The following is a 16,474-nucleotide window of genomic DNA, read 5'->3' as shown; positions in this document are numbered from 1 at the left end:
TTTTTGGGAAAATCTATTTTAAATATGCAAATGAGCTCAACGCTATGCCTAATTGACAAGGTACAAGTAGAAAAAACAGGGGCCGGCTTTAGTAAGTTAACCTATGCATAAACACAATACATTTGTAGTCCCTTGCCTCAAAAGACTTACACTCACCTAAAGGATTATTAGGAACCCCATACTAATACTGTGTTTGACCCCCCTTTTGCCTCCAGAACTGCCTTAATTATACTTGGCATTGATTCAACAAGGTGCTGAACTGAAAGCATTCTTTAGAAATGTTGGCCCATATTGATAGGATAGCATCTTGCAGTTGATGAGATTTATGGGATGTACATCCAGGGCACAAAGCTCCCGTTCCACCACATCCCAAAGATGCTCTATTGGGTCGAGATCTGGTGACTGTGGCGGCCATTTTAGTACAGTCAACTCATTGGCATGTTCAAGAAACCAATTTGAAATGATTCAAGCTTTGTGACATGGTGCATTATCCTGCTGAAAGTAGTCATCAGAGGAAGGGGACATGGTGTTTATAAAGGGATGGACATGGTCAGAAACAATGCTCAGGTAGGCCGTGGCATTTAATCGATGCCCAATTGGCACTAAGGAGCCTAAAGTGCGCCAAGAAAACATCCTCCACACCATTACACCACCACCACCACCAGCCTGCACAGTGGTAACAAGGCATGATGGATCCATGTTCTCATTCTATTTACGCCAAATTCTGACTCTACCATCCGAATGTCTCAACAGAAATCAAGATTCATCAGACCAGGCTACATTTTTCCAGTCTTCAACTGTCCAATTTTGGCGAGCTCGGGCAAATTGTAGCCTCTTTTTCCTATTTGTAGTGGAGATGAGTGGTACCCGGTGGGGTCTTCTGCTGTTGTAGCCCATCCGCCTCAAGGTTGTGCGTGTTGTGGCTTCACAAATGCTTTGCTGCATACCTCGGTTGTAACGAGTGGTTATTTCAGTCAAAGTTGCTCTTCTACCAGCTCTATTTATTCAGCCCATTCTCCTCTGACCTCGAGCATCAACAAGGCATGTTTTTCCCTTTTTACACCATTCTTTGTAAACCCTAGAAATGGTTGTGAGTTAAAATCCCAGTAACTGAGCAGACTATGAAATACTCAGACCGACCCGTCTGGCACCAACAACCATGCCACACTCAAAATTGCTTAAATCTCCTTTCTTTCCCATTCTGACATTCAGTTTGGAGTTCAGGAGATTGTCTTGACCAGGACCACACCCCTAAATGCACTGAAGCAACTGCCATGTGATTGGTTTGATTAGATAATTGCATTAATGAGAAATTGAACAGGTGTTCCTAATAATCATTTAGATGAGTGTATATTGACCGTAGGAATTGAATGCCCAATCTTGCCTCCAGTTTCTTTCTAATTTTTTTTTTTTTTTTTTTTTTTTGCAAACAAGCCTTACCTAATGACATTCCCCCACAGATATCATCAGAAGAAAGTCAGAATAGCCATATTAGTCATTAGTAACATGGTGAGATTAAATTTGGGGCTGGTAGATTAACAAATTATTGGTATTGTAGGTAAGATTATGAGATTACAGGCAGAAGTCATTCTTACCAACTAAATGATTCTCAGAAGACAGATGAAAACCCAGATAGGCACACTTTCCAGACATTCCAGCTCTTTAAAACAATTTTGCCATTTTGCAGTTAGCAAGTATTTTAGACCAGGCAGGCCACACATCAGACTTCAAATTATATTGAGCCTAATTTCATTGCTGGACAACACTTTGACATCTTTTTCAGGGAGAAATGGAGAAGTGTAAAAGATGTAATGAGTCATTCAGTGATGAAAACACATGGGTTGTAAGGACATACAGTATTCAATAAGTGTGGTGCTTGTGTGCATATTCAAAGTCATTTAAAAAGAAACTTGTTATACAAAAAAGTTACTTTTCATGTATACTTTTACTGTGTAAAGTTGTATTGTGGTTGGAGTAAAGGAGAAAAAAAGCCTATTTGGGTTTATTTGGGGCATATTTGATTAGTGTATAGCTCATTTGCATAGTATAATTCATTTTCAAAGAAACTTGTAAAACAAAACAAAAATTACTTTTCATGTGTACTTTCATTGTTTAAAGTTTAATTTTTGGTAGGAGTAAAGGAAAAAAAAATGTTTGTTGTCTGGCCTTACTAGCACACATCTCGGATTGATGAGAATTTAACATGTTTCCTCAACTAGGATTTCTTAGGACTTTTAGTATGTTGTTCTGGACACCTCATAGAAAAGATCTAAGCTGAAAAATATTCTTTTACAATTAGTCTGTTGTAAAACGCTATTTTGCCTGGACTACTCAGGACAAGTTCATCTCCCTCTTCTGACGTCACACCATCCACTTTGATCACTTGCCTAGATGAGATAAAGGTATGGATGAAGCAAAACTTTAATAATAATAATAATAATAATAATAATAATAATAATAATAATAATAATAATAATAATAATACATTTTATTTATAATGCACTTTATATTAAAAATCTGCAGAGGCTGCAGGGTATTCATAACAGCGCTGCTAAGATCTTCATGAGGATGCACAAATACGACCACCCCCATTCTAAAATCACTCCAATGGCTTCCTGTGTCGTTCATGATCGAGTATAAGATCTCTCTTCTTACCCACCAGTGCATCCATGGTGACACCCCTCCTATCTCAAGGAACTCCTCACCACACAAACTTCCACACACAACCTCCGCTCTATTTCTCTGTATCTTCTTGGAACTCCCTCGACCAAACTCTGTACTATGTGAGATCGGGCCTTCTGCTCTGCAGCAGTCTGTGGAATGCTCCCCTGACCCCACAGACTGTAAATGCTTTTAAGCGTGATCTTAAAACCCACCTTTCAGAGCTTTTAATTGATTTGTTACTTCTTAATTTTTCAGTTTTATTTACTTATTTATTTGTTGTTGAGTGTTTTAATTATGCAGCACTTTGAGATTTTGCTTAATATAAAGTGCATTATAAATAAAATGTATTATTATTATTATTATTATTATTATTATTACATCACGCTAAAATAATCTGTCATACTGTGGCTGACATTAATGGGGTCGCTTGCAAATCACAACAGCATGAATTACGTGACCAGCAACATATTTCTGCTTCAAATATTGTGCGTAGTTAACAGTGTGTGGTGGTTTCAGACGGTTTTTTTTTGTTTTGTTTTTGTCAGTTCCGCACTCATATTATGCTGTGTGAAGAAATCTTGTTGAAGGGATTTTATGATTAAAACAAGAACAGATATATGCTCACTTAATTTTGCATCTCAAGTAAATGTATCTTCATTTAAGTATGTTTATGTTTATTTTTTACAATGCATGCAATATTTTTAGAGCCCTGTGAAATCCATTTTCTTATTTTAATGGCTAAATTAAATTTCAAAAAGCATGTCTTTATATATATTTATATATATAATATATATATATATATATATATATATATATATATATATATATATGGACATATTGTGTTAATTTTTTCTTTTCAAATTTAGTTTTTACTGCTTTTGGGTGAACTGTTCATTCATGCGGAGCCCCTAAATGGACCTTTGCAAAAAAAAAAAAGTATATATATATATATATATATATATATATACACATACAGACTTTCACATGCCCACAAGAAATGTATCATTCACTTGATGAGAAAATTAAAGAATTTAAATTATGCAAACTATCCTTTTACATGAAGCCCACGGACCCAGTACTTTGATTTGTTCATCCAAAGTTAGACAAATGCTGCATTAACTGGTAAATATACGTTTAATTTAATACCCCGACATTTAATTTAAAACATCATAAAACCTTAAATTGTAAATGGTGAAATTAAGACTGAAAATCTTAAGGCCAACAGAAATCCTGCTAGTTATTGTAATGTTTATAAGCAAGGGTGCAAATTATTGGTTTGATCAATTTATAATCCTCCCATGACCTTAAATATTAACAATGTGCCCTTAAGGAGATGAAATGGGTGGCTCTTAAAAGAGCCTTTGGGTTGTAAAAACAGTATATGATCTGTTTATTTGGATTTGGCGGGCTTCTCGGTCTTCTTGGGCAGCAGCACGGCCTGGATGTTGGGCAGCACGCCGCCCTGAGCGATGGTCACTCCGCCCAGGAGTTTGTTCAGCTCCTCATCGTTGCGCACCGCCAGCTGCAGGTGACGGGGGATGATGCGGGTCTTCTTGTTGTCCCGAGCGGCGTTTCCAGCCAACTCCAGGATCTCAGCGGTGAGATACTCGAGCACAGCCGCCAGATAAACCGGAGCACCGGCACCGACGCGCTGAGCGTAGTTGCCTTTACGAAGAAGCCTGTGAACACGGCCGACGGGGAACTGCAGTCCCGCTCTGGAGGAGCGAGTCTTAGCCTTTGCTCTGGCCTTGCCACCGGTTTTGCCTCTGCCGCTCATTTTCCAAACCAGATGCTCAGTCGAAAGCAAACGTGAATGAAACTAAAGTGCTTGTCTTCACGCGGTCTTTAAAGGAGAGTGCCAGTCGCTCATTGGTTTAGAATATGACTTGATTTCAACCAATCACTGAACTTCCCTCCAAATCCCAACCCCCCCTCCCCCTTCTAATTATTGCAACGAGTGTGACTGTTTATTTTAAAAGAAGAGATGAAACTATTTAAATATTAGTGGTAGATTCATTCATGGATTTCTAAATATTAATTTAACGATGTGTTTTTTTTCTGTGTGCACACATTTTATATGTAAAACATTTAATTCAAATTATTCTGAAATATTCTGAAATATCAGGACACAAATGTGCATAATGACATGACATGAGCTGATACCTTACCAGACTCTACCTTACACAGAAAACTTTATACCAATTATACTTGTTTCAAGGGCACAGTCTTATCGCTCTCCCTGGGAGGGGAGCTTCTGATTGGTTCACAAAACTCGCAAAGTAAGCAATTTTCCACACATGGACAGATAGCAGGACATATCTCTAAAGTAGGTAGACTGGTCATCTCCCAGTAACTAGTTTTGCATCACTTGTGACATCATATGCCACTGACCAGCGTCTCCAAGTCTGGCTTCGTCTGCAGAAATGTAGATCTCCAACATAAGGCATGCATAGATGTGGCACACACACTCATAGAACTCGTCACGCAATAAGTCACGCACACAACTAAAACTCCAGTGAAAACTGGATTCTCTCAAGGTTGAGAACATCTTGACAAGGTTTTTAAGGATCATTGTTTTTTATTTTGTCTTGATGCAAATGACCCAAATACTGAAGCTTAATGTTGAACTAGATGCACATTTAGAAACTGTCCTTAACTTTGCAAATATTACCAGCAAATCAGATTTCTTACTAGATTATTAAAAGAACCCATTTGGAAATTAAAGTTAAGTATTGCGTGAAAATCATAGACGGTGAAAATGCATGTTTTAATCTGAACGTGTGACTTGGCAAGCCTGCAGTTTTGTTTTGTTTTTTGCCATTAAAGATGGATGAGCTGATTGCTTGGAAGACCAGAAGATATTTTAAAGAATGGGAGAAGTTAGGGTTTCCACTTTCTCATCAAATGTTATGCTAGTCTCACACTACTTTGCTTAAATATTTAAATAGCATTAAAAAAAAAAATCATAAAAAAAAAAAAAAAAAAAAATCAACATTTGTTGTTGTTAGGCTGTTTGTTTTTGTGACCAGATATATTGGGTATGGGTTATTCTGTGATATGGAGTAATTATGCATCTGTAAGATTTTGTATAATTTATTAGCAATTGTATATAATGACAAGCAGAATCAGATGTTTCTAATACATATCTCAAGTTTCACATTATTGGACATTAAGTATTTAAACGGTAACAGAATTATGATTTTGATCAAGCACCTTATTTAACAGACCATTAGTGCAACAAAAGCTATAAATACGTGGCAAACATTAAAAGCTCTTTAGCTGAGAAGATGCGTGGCTCTTAAAAGAGCCTTTGGGGTGGTTAAGGTCAGAGCACAGCTCACTTGGAGCTGGTGTATTTGGTGACGGCCTTTGTGCCCTCGGACACGGCGTGTTTGGCCAGCTCTCCGGGCAGCAGCAGACGCACGGCGGTCTGGATCTCTCTGGAAGTGATGGTGGAGCGCTTGTTGTAGTGCGCCAGACGAGACGCCTCACCGCCGATGCGCTCGAAGATGTCGTTGACGAAAGAGTTCATGATGCCCATCGCCTTGGAGGAGATGCCGGTGTCAGGATGAACCTGCTTCAGCACTTTGTACACATAGATGGCGTAGCTCTCCTTCCTGGACTTTCTGCGCTTCTTTCCTCCCTTAGCGGCGGTCTTGGTGACGGCCTTCTTGGAGCCTTTCTTAGGCGCGGACTTCGCTGGTTCAGGCATGACGCTGGAAATGAGTCAATGTGAGTCAGGAGCGATACAGAGGCATTTATTCACCGGCATATGCTAATTTACTATGAGATACCGGCTCTTCTGATTGCCTGTTTTCATTGGCCAATACCAAAAAATTGTATTTCATTGGACAACTCGTAGCATCACGAGAGGAAAGAGGGCCAATCACGGGCGGTTAATTGATAGCCCCACCTATCGTTTCATAGTTGAAGGACAACCTCTGCAGTCCGCACAGAATACTTTTCCTTTGTTCGTTTCCCGCTCTCATTACATTTTGAAGAAAAAAATAAAATTCTGCATCACAATGAAATCCCCTTAAAAATTGTTTCTTATACCTTAATTTATCTCATACACAAAATCCTCTTTCAGTCCTGACGTTTTATTTGTATCCAACAATTTGCATTTGTATTGTATTTGTGTCTGGTATGGCCATACGCGATTCCATTATGGTACAATGTCGCCTTGAGGCAACACACAGTTTTTTTGTTATTTACTCTAAAACGTTTGATGATGTTCTTGAAAATACTTCTTCTCTAACCAGTGAAGGTGACTCGTATTTTTGTGGGTGATTAACTGGACGGCAATGAGTTAAAATTTGCCTTTTTATTGGAGAAATTATGGAGCCATGTGACCTGCGCTGAAACAGCCTGCCGGTCAGTAACCCCCCTTTTTTTTGGTTAGTATTTGAGTTTAAATTCCCCGAAGGGTTTGACCAATAAATTGGGGTTATATATATGATTAAAAACAGTCTGAAATAGATTATGTTGACTGGAAGAAACACGTGGAGAATAACGTGATAAAACTACATCACCAGAATCAAAGCGCCAACTCTTTATGCGACAGTGTGGGTGGCTCTTAAAAGAGCCGTTGAGTTTGAAGTGTCTCGATTTCAGGCGTTTAACCTCCGAAGCCGTACAGGGTGCGTCCCTGTCGCTTCAGCGCGTACACAACATCCATGGCGGTGACGGTCTTTCTCTTGGCGTGCTCGGTATAGGTCACGGCATCGCGGATAACGTTCTCCAGAAACACCTTCAACACTCCGCGGGTCTCCTCGTAGATCAGACCGGAGATGCGCTTGACGCCGCCGCGGCGAGCCAGACGACGGATGGCCGGTTTGGTGATTCCCTGGATGTTATCGCGCAAAACTTTACGGTGACGCTTGGCGCCTCCTTTACCGAGTCCCTTACCACCTTTGCCTCTTCCAGACATGTTTACGTTAGTCAAAAGACAGCAACGAATAGAACAGACACGCTAGAGGGAGGCAATTTATATTTGCTTAAAGGACCTGACAGAAAGCAGCGTCGCGTCACAAGGCAAAACGCACTCCCCCTCCTCTCGAATGTAGTTCGAGCACAAAACAATGTGATATAACCAAAACCCTAATCCTGATATAACGGGTTTATATTTTAATAGAACGGACTTTAATATTAAAAACAGAAGTTGTATAAGATTCGTTTGACAAATATCATTTTATCACCGAGAAGGGGAATGATAACATTTAATAAATTCATTGCATCATAACAGGATAGTTGTGTGAAATTTCTGTTTTAATTAAGGGGGGGGGGGGGGGGGGAATGTAAAAAGGAGTTATGATGGGAAATTGAATCGTCCTCATCTTTGTTCTCTCAATGGCACCCACAACTTTTGTAAAGGCTTTTTATAATAACACGAGATTACATTTAAACGTATAGACTTTGTACACATCTAGGGTTGCCACCTTCAATACAGAAAAATAAGGGACGCCTGCCGGTGGCCACACCCCTCTGGGCCACGATGACGACAGTCCCGATGGTGTGCCAGTGCAGTGGTCGTATATCATAACTTAAAACCTAATTTGTGTATATATATATATATATATATATATATATATATATATATATATATATATATATATATATATATATATATATATATATATATATATATATATATATATATATATATCTTAAGATTGATACCAGTGGACATTATAATAGGATATCTGCTATTGAAATCAGTGTGAACAGATGCACTCAGTATAATACACAGCTATGACAATGAAAAACAAACTCAGCTGCTGTAACCTAGAGGGGAGTAGGATAAGAAATTGCTAATTAACTCGAGTAATTTTATAGTGTTGTGAACAAAGATTTTGACTAAAATATTTGTCATTGTTTGCAGTAACACCATCCAAACAGTGAAACCACACCTAAATAACTGTAAATGATATAATATCTACAATCATTTCTTATTTTAATAAAACACTACACAACATTTTTATTTTTGGTAAGTTAAGTAAATATATTTATGTATTATTCCGTTTTTATAGTCTATTGTTAATTCTATAGTATTGGATGATGCAATTATAATTTGTTAAGCATAACAAATAGTTGTTTATTTTATTCCTAAAAGGTCCTATTTTGATTATATATATATATATATATATATATATATATATATATATATATATATATATATATCATCTCTTATTAAAGTAATGCTTGTATCTGACTATAGCCTACAACTTAACCTTGATAAACAAATCATACCATAACATCATTAATGTAGCCAACATTATTAACATTATATCTTAATAGGCAGCATTTATGAAATCTAACGTTATCAATCAAAAAATTGAGGTGATAAAAAACAAAACAAAACATAACACTGTCTGCCTCAGGAGATGTTTGAGGTCTGAAGAACTGTGCGACAGTGCTTTGATTTCGGTGAGCTCTTGCATTTAGTGAATGTTGCTCTCCCGATGCATGCTGTCTCACATGTGACAGGCCAGCGTGCGCCACTGAAAACACTCGCCGACAAATAATTATTGTGCAACTGGCTTGGTATTCATTGCCGCGGACACTTTCCAGCCAAATATTTATTTCTTCCCACTCTCGTCTGTACCTCTGCATCCGCTTGCGTTTCTGCTCTGAAACTTTTACAGCTGGACGCGGAGGTATTTGGACCTGCCTCCGCCATCGTTTCAAATGGATTCTGCCCATATAGAAGAACCTATACCTCTTCTGGCTCTGATTGGCCGTGATTCACGACCCGTGAACCTGAAACAAACCAATCAAACAAACCAACGACGGCAGCGACCCAATTAGGGGCAGAATAGAACGTGTCTTCACACAATGCGGGTGGACCTATGTAAAATACGGGACAAATCGCGTCCCGTATTGCTTTGATACGGGACGCGTCATTTTTCCTGAAAATACGGGACGATTCCGTATTTCAAGGGACGGGTGGCAACCCTACTGAGCCGTAAGGCGAAGCTCTCGATTTACCGGTCAATCTACGTTCCTACTCTCACCTATGGTCATGAGCTGTGGGTCATGACCGAAAGGACAAGATCCCGGATACAGGCGGCTGAAATGAGCTTTCTCCGCAGGGTGGCTGGGCGCTCCCTTAGAGATAGGGTGAGAAGCTCGGTCACTCGGGAAGAGCTCAGAGTAGAGCCGTTGCTCCTTCACATCGAGAGGAGCCAGCTGAGGTGGCTCGGGCATCTATTTCGGATGCCTCCTGGACGCCTTCCCAGAAAGGTGTTCCTGGCATGTCCCACCGGGAGGAGGCCCCGGGGAAGACCCAGGACATGCTGGAGGGATTATGTCTCCAGGCTGGCCTGGGAACGCCTCGGGGTACCCCCAGAGGAGCTGGAAGAAGTGGCCAGAGAGAAGGAAGTCTGGGCGTCTCTGCTTAGACTGTTGCCCCCGCGACCCGGCCCCGGATAAGCGGAAGATGATGGATGGATGGATGGATGGATGGATGGATGGATGGATGGATGGATGGATGGATGGATGGATGGATGGATGGATATATTTTGCCTGGAAATGCTTCCAACATGCTTGCATGTTGTGTAAAAATAGGCGTCGGTTCTATTTCTAGCATATACACGCAAGCCAGTTTGTAGCCTGCCAAAGAGTTGTTTGGTATTCAAATCAACAATGGAGTTTATTACGTTTATTTGCAGAGGACAATATCCGTGAAAAAAGTTCCTGGTACAAATTTTTCTGGGTAACTTCGGTGGAAACGGGTCTATGGTTTCTCATCGAGACACCTGCCCTATTCTCCACTGTTTCTCCTCACAACAACTCAATTTGTCTCCTCTAATCAATGTTCTGTCTAATCCTTCCTGTCCCTAATTGTGTGTCAGAATTAAAGGAAGTATAACAATTTCACAAAAATTACTTCAAAAGCATTAATAGCGTAAAGAAAATATTGTTCCTACAGTATTTTTCAATACATTGACTCACTGGAGGTCTCAAACCAGCAATATGCCCTTTAAAAACGATTATGCTTGTCACTACACACTCAAATAAATTATTCAGGCCGTTCATAGATGACACATTTAAACATCTAATTTTGTCACAACTTCATTTAATTGTGTTCAATCAAACTACACTAAACAAAATTATGAACACAACACTTTTGTTTTTCAAAAGTGGTGATATCAAAGATCTAAGACTTTCTCTATGTACGCAAAATTCGTATAATCTTATGAATATCTATTTACCTAATATTACTTAAGACCTAAATGTTGCCAGAATTATAATCATACACTGTTTGTTCGTCGGCCAGAGGAGAACTATCACAGAAATGACAGTGATATGTGAGTGTTTTCAGGGGCTGCATGTGTTTTATTACAGAACTTTCTGCCTCTGACCTGTTTGCATTTAGACTGTGCTTTTTCTTTTCCTTGTTTTCTGTAATTTAGTAATTTTAAACTTAAAGTCTTTCATGCTTTACATCTGTGTGGACCAACAGGCTTACTATATTTTGTATGACTTAACACTTTTTTACTATAACGTGTAGGCCTATTGACTGCACCTTATGCACCACAATGAAGATCATACAAAAAATAAAATAATAATAATAATAATAATAATAATAATAATAATAATAATAATAATAATAATAATAATAATAACAATTGTTAGGGGTTACAGTTTTGACCCATAGACCAGATATGCGAAATGAAGACCAGGAGTCAGGATGTTCAATCATCGGAGAGAATTTTACTGAAGAATAGTTTGCAGTTTCATCAGTAGAGTCAGCTTCAGAGTCTCTCAGGGCGGTGTCAGGCCAGACTCTACTCTACACAAAAATTACCACACCAGTTATACTAATTTCAAGGGCATGATTTACATCATTACAAACACGTGGAATATTACTGATTGGCATAAAGTCTAAACAATGTGTCACACGAGAATAGATAGGAGATGTTGTTGTTGTTAACCCTTTAAAACCGAACGTGTCGTCGACGACACAGCCAACCAAGCTGTACTGAAGTTACCATAACTCTTCAACCCTTTGCACTATCATAATAATTTAAATTGCTCCTGAAAGTAGACATCCTGCGCTTTCCGCCTATACACGGCTTATTACGGTAATGTCATGTTTTCCATCGGCAAATCACCGCGGCTTTCGGGGGGGAGCGGGAAGGGGCGAATAGAAGGGAGATACGGAGCGCGGTAGAGTTTTATCGGATTTTTAGATTCCAAAACACAATCAAAAAAGGACAAAAGCATGGTGAAGACAGTGTATACAAGATAGGAGGCTATTGTGTTTATCTTTGACACTTGGAAAGCGGCTGAGAGGGACTCTTCTGACCCAGAGACTGCATATTCAGATGTTGAGGAGGCATTTGTTGCTACCCTTGATCTAGACATGGATTGGTAAGTGAAGCTTGTCTTTTCTATGCTGAAACTGTGAGAAATGTCGGTGAAATAGGCATAGATTCAATGTTTTAGTTAAAAATATCCCTGTTTCATGCATCATTGTGTGTGTGTGTGTGTGTGTGTGTGTGTGTATGCGTATGCGTTGCATGTGTCGTTCATGTGTTTACATGCACTACATTCATGTGTTTGCGTGTGTTCAAATGTGTTTGCATGCATGGCATTCATGTGTTTGTCTGTGTTCATGTGTTTACATGCATGTGTATGTGTTTACATGTGTGTGATGTGTACATGTGTGTGTTGGCATGTGTGTAAGTAATTATTTTGTATTATTACGTCATTGTTATTTGGTTGCATTTATAAGTGTTTATTTTGTTTTTTTACAATTTTGCTTTAATGTATTATTTTATAATGGAAAATACATTTATACATATATTGTGAGTTTGTAATACAAGCTTGTTTTGTTTTCCCCCAGTGTGGCTTGTACAAAAGCAATCGGCCCTCCACAACACCACCTCAGAGGGGCCGTGGGGTAAAGAAAAAGGCTCCTGAGTGAAAACTCTGCAACCCAGTGTCACAAAAAGACTTGTATATATGTATTATAGTTTATTCTTCAAGTTTAAAGTGTTAGATTCTTTCGTTCAGTGGGTTTCTGATTTTTTTCTCAATAAAAAGCAGTAAAATGTATTCCCGTTTTTGCAGTTTTTGTCTATTTAAATTCTATTTTCAAACTTACCATATACAGTGAGGGTCAATAACTGTAATTTATTGAAAGCCAGTTGTCTTCTGAAAAAAATAACACCTTGCACTTGAGGATAGCACATTGTGTTATAATTCTACAGTCAAAAAAACAAAATATGTGAAAACGCCCCTTTTTAGCTTTAGGTTCTAAAGGGTTAATCAGGATGTATACATCAGACAATCCCAAGATTGGGGTAGTGTTGACTTCAGGGGAGTCCTAGAAAGACGCCAAGAGGTCTAGGGTGTGAGAAAAGCGGTCCAATCCATTCCATAGACCTGCACAGAACATGTAACACACACACACACAAGACTCTAGGGCACATCTCTCCTCCAAGGTTAGCGCAGCAGTGAGCTTATCAACAGGACAAGATATCAACACCACATGACAAACAAATCTCCAGAAAGAAAAGTATGAGTTATATCATCTACCTCATTCTATAAAGAAATATAAAGACAAAAATGTACTTTTATCAATGGGAAAAATCACACTATATAAATGGGAAGAAAATCACAATTGGGAGACTCAAATCCTCCCACCCCTTCCTGTTCTGGGGTTACTAACAACAGGCAGGATTCACCTCTTGGAAGTTCTAACTTTCTCCAAGGCCCTGTTGGTCAGGACCCAGAGATAGAGGTCAGGCTATCTATGTCAGGGCACATAGATAGGGGTCAGACTGTCTTTGTCAGACCGTCTCTGGAAAGCAAATTAGACACCATACAGTAGACATAGAGTCAAAATCATATTAAATAATAGTTAAATGTATTAATGATCAAATAAAATTGATTGTCAATAATTCATTATTTTGAAAGGATAATAACTGATTATTTAATTCATGAGGTTATTAAAAATCATTCAAAAGGATAAGATGCATATGATGAAGATGCATATGATGAAGATGCATATGATGAAGAGGCAAGGGTGTCGGCCCACTCCCCCCTTCACAATAATAATAATAATAATAATAACAATAATAATAATAACAATAATAATAATAATAATAATAATAATAATAATAATAATAAAAATATTTAATTCTTGTTTTTAATAAGAAATCTGACTGGATTGTAATATTAATTAATTGGGACAGTTTCTTAAACAATTGCATCTAGTACAACATTAGGCTTAAGTATTTGGGAAATTTAAATATTACATTATTAAGATGCTATTAAAAATAAATTGTTGGATGATTAACCTTTTTTATATAAAACATTATATGTAAGCACATCAATTATCAAAGTATAGCCTACAAAATATCCTTATACTGAAATCTCCTCACTGAGTGAAACATGAGGACAATTATGTTTCATATAGTTACTGTGTGTCATGAGAACCCCATTTCTTTTCACAAGAATAAAAGTAAGAAAAATCTTTTCCTGGGTCAGAAAACCCCTGTAACCCCTTATGTTCTCAGATCCAAGAAACACATTTTAGGAGTAAGTTGTAAATGTCTGAACAATACAGACCCAACAAAACTATTATTATTATCATTATTATTATTATTATTATTATTATTATTATTATTATTATTATTATTATTATTATTATTATTATGTAATCTTTAAAATCAAAACCCAACAGCTGCAAATATATCAAAAATATAGTTTTATGAATGAGCATTTAATGGTGGCTAAAGAAAAATATAACAAAACTAAAACAAAGCAAAAAATTGCCCGGTGCTTTATCATTTACAATTATTTAGGAGACACTTTTGTCCAAAGAGACTTGCAAATGAGGAAAATGACATAAGAAACAGCAATTAAAAGTTTCAAACATTATCCAGAAAAGTACAAGCTCGAGTACAAAAGGAAGGAAATAAAAAATAGTGAGGAAAATAAGTAATTAATTATTTTTTTGAGCCACTTGCTATTCCTTGCTTTGAATGAGAAACAAATATGACGATTATTTGTATTTAGCCTACGTGATATGATGTAAATCAGCTTATGAAAACGTATATTTAACAAGTTAAAACATTAACACTTGGGTGATCAGATGTATGTATGTATGTATGTATGTAGGCTATGTATAGGACAGATCATCTGTTGTCCAGAGAGAGTGACAGAGTGACTCCGATCCTCCGGATGGTGTTCGTGTGCTTCAAGCTGCCCAAAACAACAGCTGTATGAAAGCCTCCTCGTGCCCTTGCTGATGATCATTTCATAAAAGTAAATTTCAGACTGTTCGCTGGACACACCGAGGACACGTTTGGGTTTTTAGCAAGTTTTCCACTTAAAATAACCATCAAATTTACACGCAGCTTTTCCCCGTGGCTGAAGCTCGCCTTGGGTTTGATCCGATGGAGGCAAAATACACATTTACTACTGGCGTGTTTTAGTCTGTAATGAAAGCTCAGATCCTCTGCTTTGTGTCCACTTTGTTTTAACTGCGACAAACTATTTTACCGCTCCAGTTTTACAACAAATGTAAGAGAAGAAAACACACGCGTGAGAGGCTCGTGGAGGCGCACAGATACCGAGCGGGCAGGTTGAGTCTATAAGGTTCTCACCCGTTATTTAAGGCCACAGCCCCGCGCGAGTGCCGTCATTCGTTGCTGAAATCAGAACAACAGCCCTTGTTGAAAGACTTGTATTCCGTTCCGTTCAGTTCAGAGAAAGATGGCAGAAACCGCCCCAGCCCCGGCCAAAGCGCCCAAGAAGAAGACCGCTGCAAAAGCCAAGAAAGCAGGTCCAGGCGTCGGTGAGCTCATCGTCAAGACTGTGACCGCGTCCAAGGAGAGGAGCGGCGTATCCCTCGCCGCCCTGAAGAAAGCTCTCGCCGCCAGCGGCTACGACGTGGAGAAGAACAACTCCCGCGTCAAGATCGCCATCAAGGGCCTGGTGACTAAAGGCACCCTGGTGCAGGTCAAAGGGACCGGCGCCTCGGGATCATTCAAGCTCAACAAGCAGCAAGCCGAGACCAAGAAGAAGCCAGCCAAGAAAGCGGCTCCTAAAGCGAAGAAGCCCGCGGCCAAGAAACCCGCTGCCGCCAAGAAGCCCAAGAGCGCAGCGGCAAAGAAGCCTGCAGCCAAGAAATCGCCCAAGAAGGCCAAGAAGCCCGCCGCTAAGAAGGCGACGAAGAGCCCCAAGAAGGCTAAAAAGCCAGCAGCCGCTAAGAAAGCAGCCAAGAGCCCCAAGAAAGCCAAGGCGGCTAAACCCAAGACGGCAAAGCCTAAAGCCGCCAAGCCTAAAAAGGCAGCTCCCAAAAAGAAATAAACGTCCACTATTTGTTCCTCAACGGCTCTTTTAAGAGCCACCCACCAATTCTGACTAAAGAGCAAAACGGGGAAAATTATTTTCTCTTCTGAGAAAGGAGCCATGATGTGTCTTTTGACCTCATAACTTTATACCCATGCTATCTGAAGCAATTATACTATACTTTTATATATAAAGTAACTAAATTGAATAGAAAAAGTTGATTAAACCATTTTAATACACTTCGGAAGTTAATACAATTTGCCAAAAGGCGTATGATGGTTTCGGCAGTGATCACAGTACAAATAGAATATTTAACACAAAACTGCTGGAGAACTGTGACGTTACAGATAACCCCACACAATAAAGGCATTGATGAAACTACAATAGGAACGTAATACTGTACAGCATCAAAGCTGAAAGGGGGGAATTGTTGAATCAGTATTTAGGATCTACTTTCCCCTTTTTTATTCACTTTTCTTATTCTGTTATCCATTTATATACA

General features: G+C 38.8%; 4 protein-coding genes across 4 annotated transcripts; 1 reads left to right on the top strand and 3 right to left on the bottom strand.

Moving 5' to 3' along the window:
* Positions 1-3,817: 3,817 nt before the first annotated feature.
* Positions 3,818-4,461, bottom strand: LOC137065001 (histone H2A-like). Its single transcript, XM_067436570.1, has one exon. The coding sequence runs from the start codon at positions 4,439-4,441 to the stop codon at positions 4,055-4,057; it is 387 nt and encodes a 128-aa protein (XP_067292671.1). The 5' UTR covers positions 4,442-4,461; the 3' UTR covers positions 3,818-4,054.
* A 1,280-nt stretch (positions 4,462-5,741) lies between these two features.
* LOC137064994 (histone H2B-like) lies at positions 5,742-6,394 on the bottom strand. The gene has a single exon (XM_067436556.1). The coding sequence runs from the start codon at positions 6,374-6,376 to the stop codon at positions 6,002-6,004; it is 375 nt and encodes a 124-aa protein (XP_067292657.1). The 5' UTR covers positions 6,377-6,394; the 3' UTR covers positions 5,742-6,001.
* A 501-nt stretch (positions 6,395-6,895) lies between these two features.
* LOC137065173 (histone H4) lies at positions 6,896-7,615 on the bottom strand. Its single transcript, XM_067436752.1, has one exon. It carries the CDS (start codon positions 7,592-7,594, stop codon positions 7,283-7,285), a length of 312 nt encoding a protein of 103 aa, XP_067292853.1. The 5' UTR covers positions 7,595-7,615; the 3' UTR covers positions 6,896-7,282.
* Positions 7,616-15,343: 7,728 nt separating this feature from the next.
* Positions 15,344-16,120, top strand: LOC137064853 (histone H1-like). The gene has a single exon (XM_067436384.1). It carries the CDS (start codon positions 15,394-15,396, stop codon positions 15,988-15,990), a length of 597 nt encoding a protein of 198 aa, XP_067292485.1. The 5' UTR covers positions 15,344-15,393; the 3' UTR covers positions 15,991-16,120.
* The last annotated feature ends 354 nt before the right edge of the window (positions 16,121-16,474 follow it).

Source organism: Pseudorasbora parva, chromosome 25 (assembly GCF_024679245.1).
Source record: "Pseudorasbora parva isolate DD20220531a chromosome 25, ASM2467924v1, whole genome shotgun sequence".
Classification (NCBI taxonomy): domain Eukaryota; kingdom Metazoa; phylum Chordata; class Actinopteri; order Cypriniformes; family Gobionidae; genus Pseudorasbora; species Pseudorasbora parva.
The sequence above is the reverse complement of the archived record's forward strand: the minus strand, read 5'-3'. Positions and strand labels throughout refer to the sequence as shown.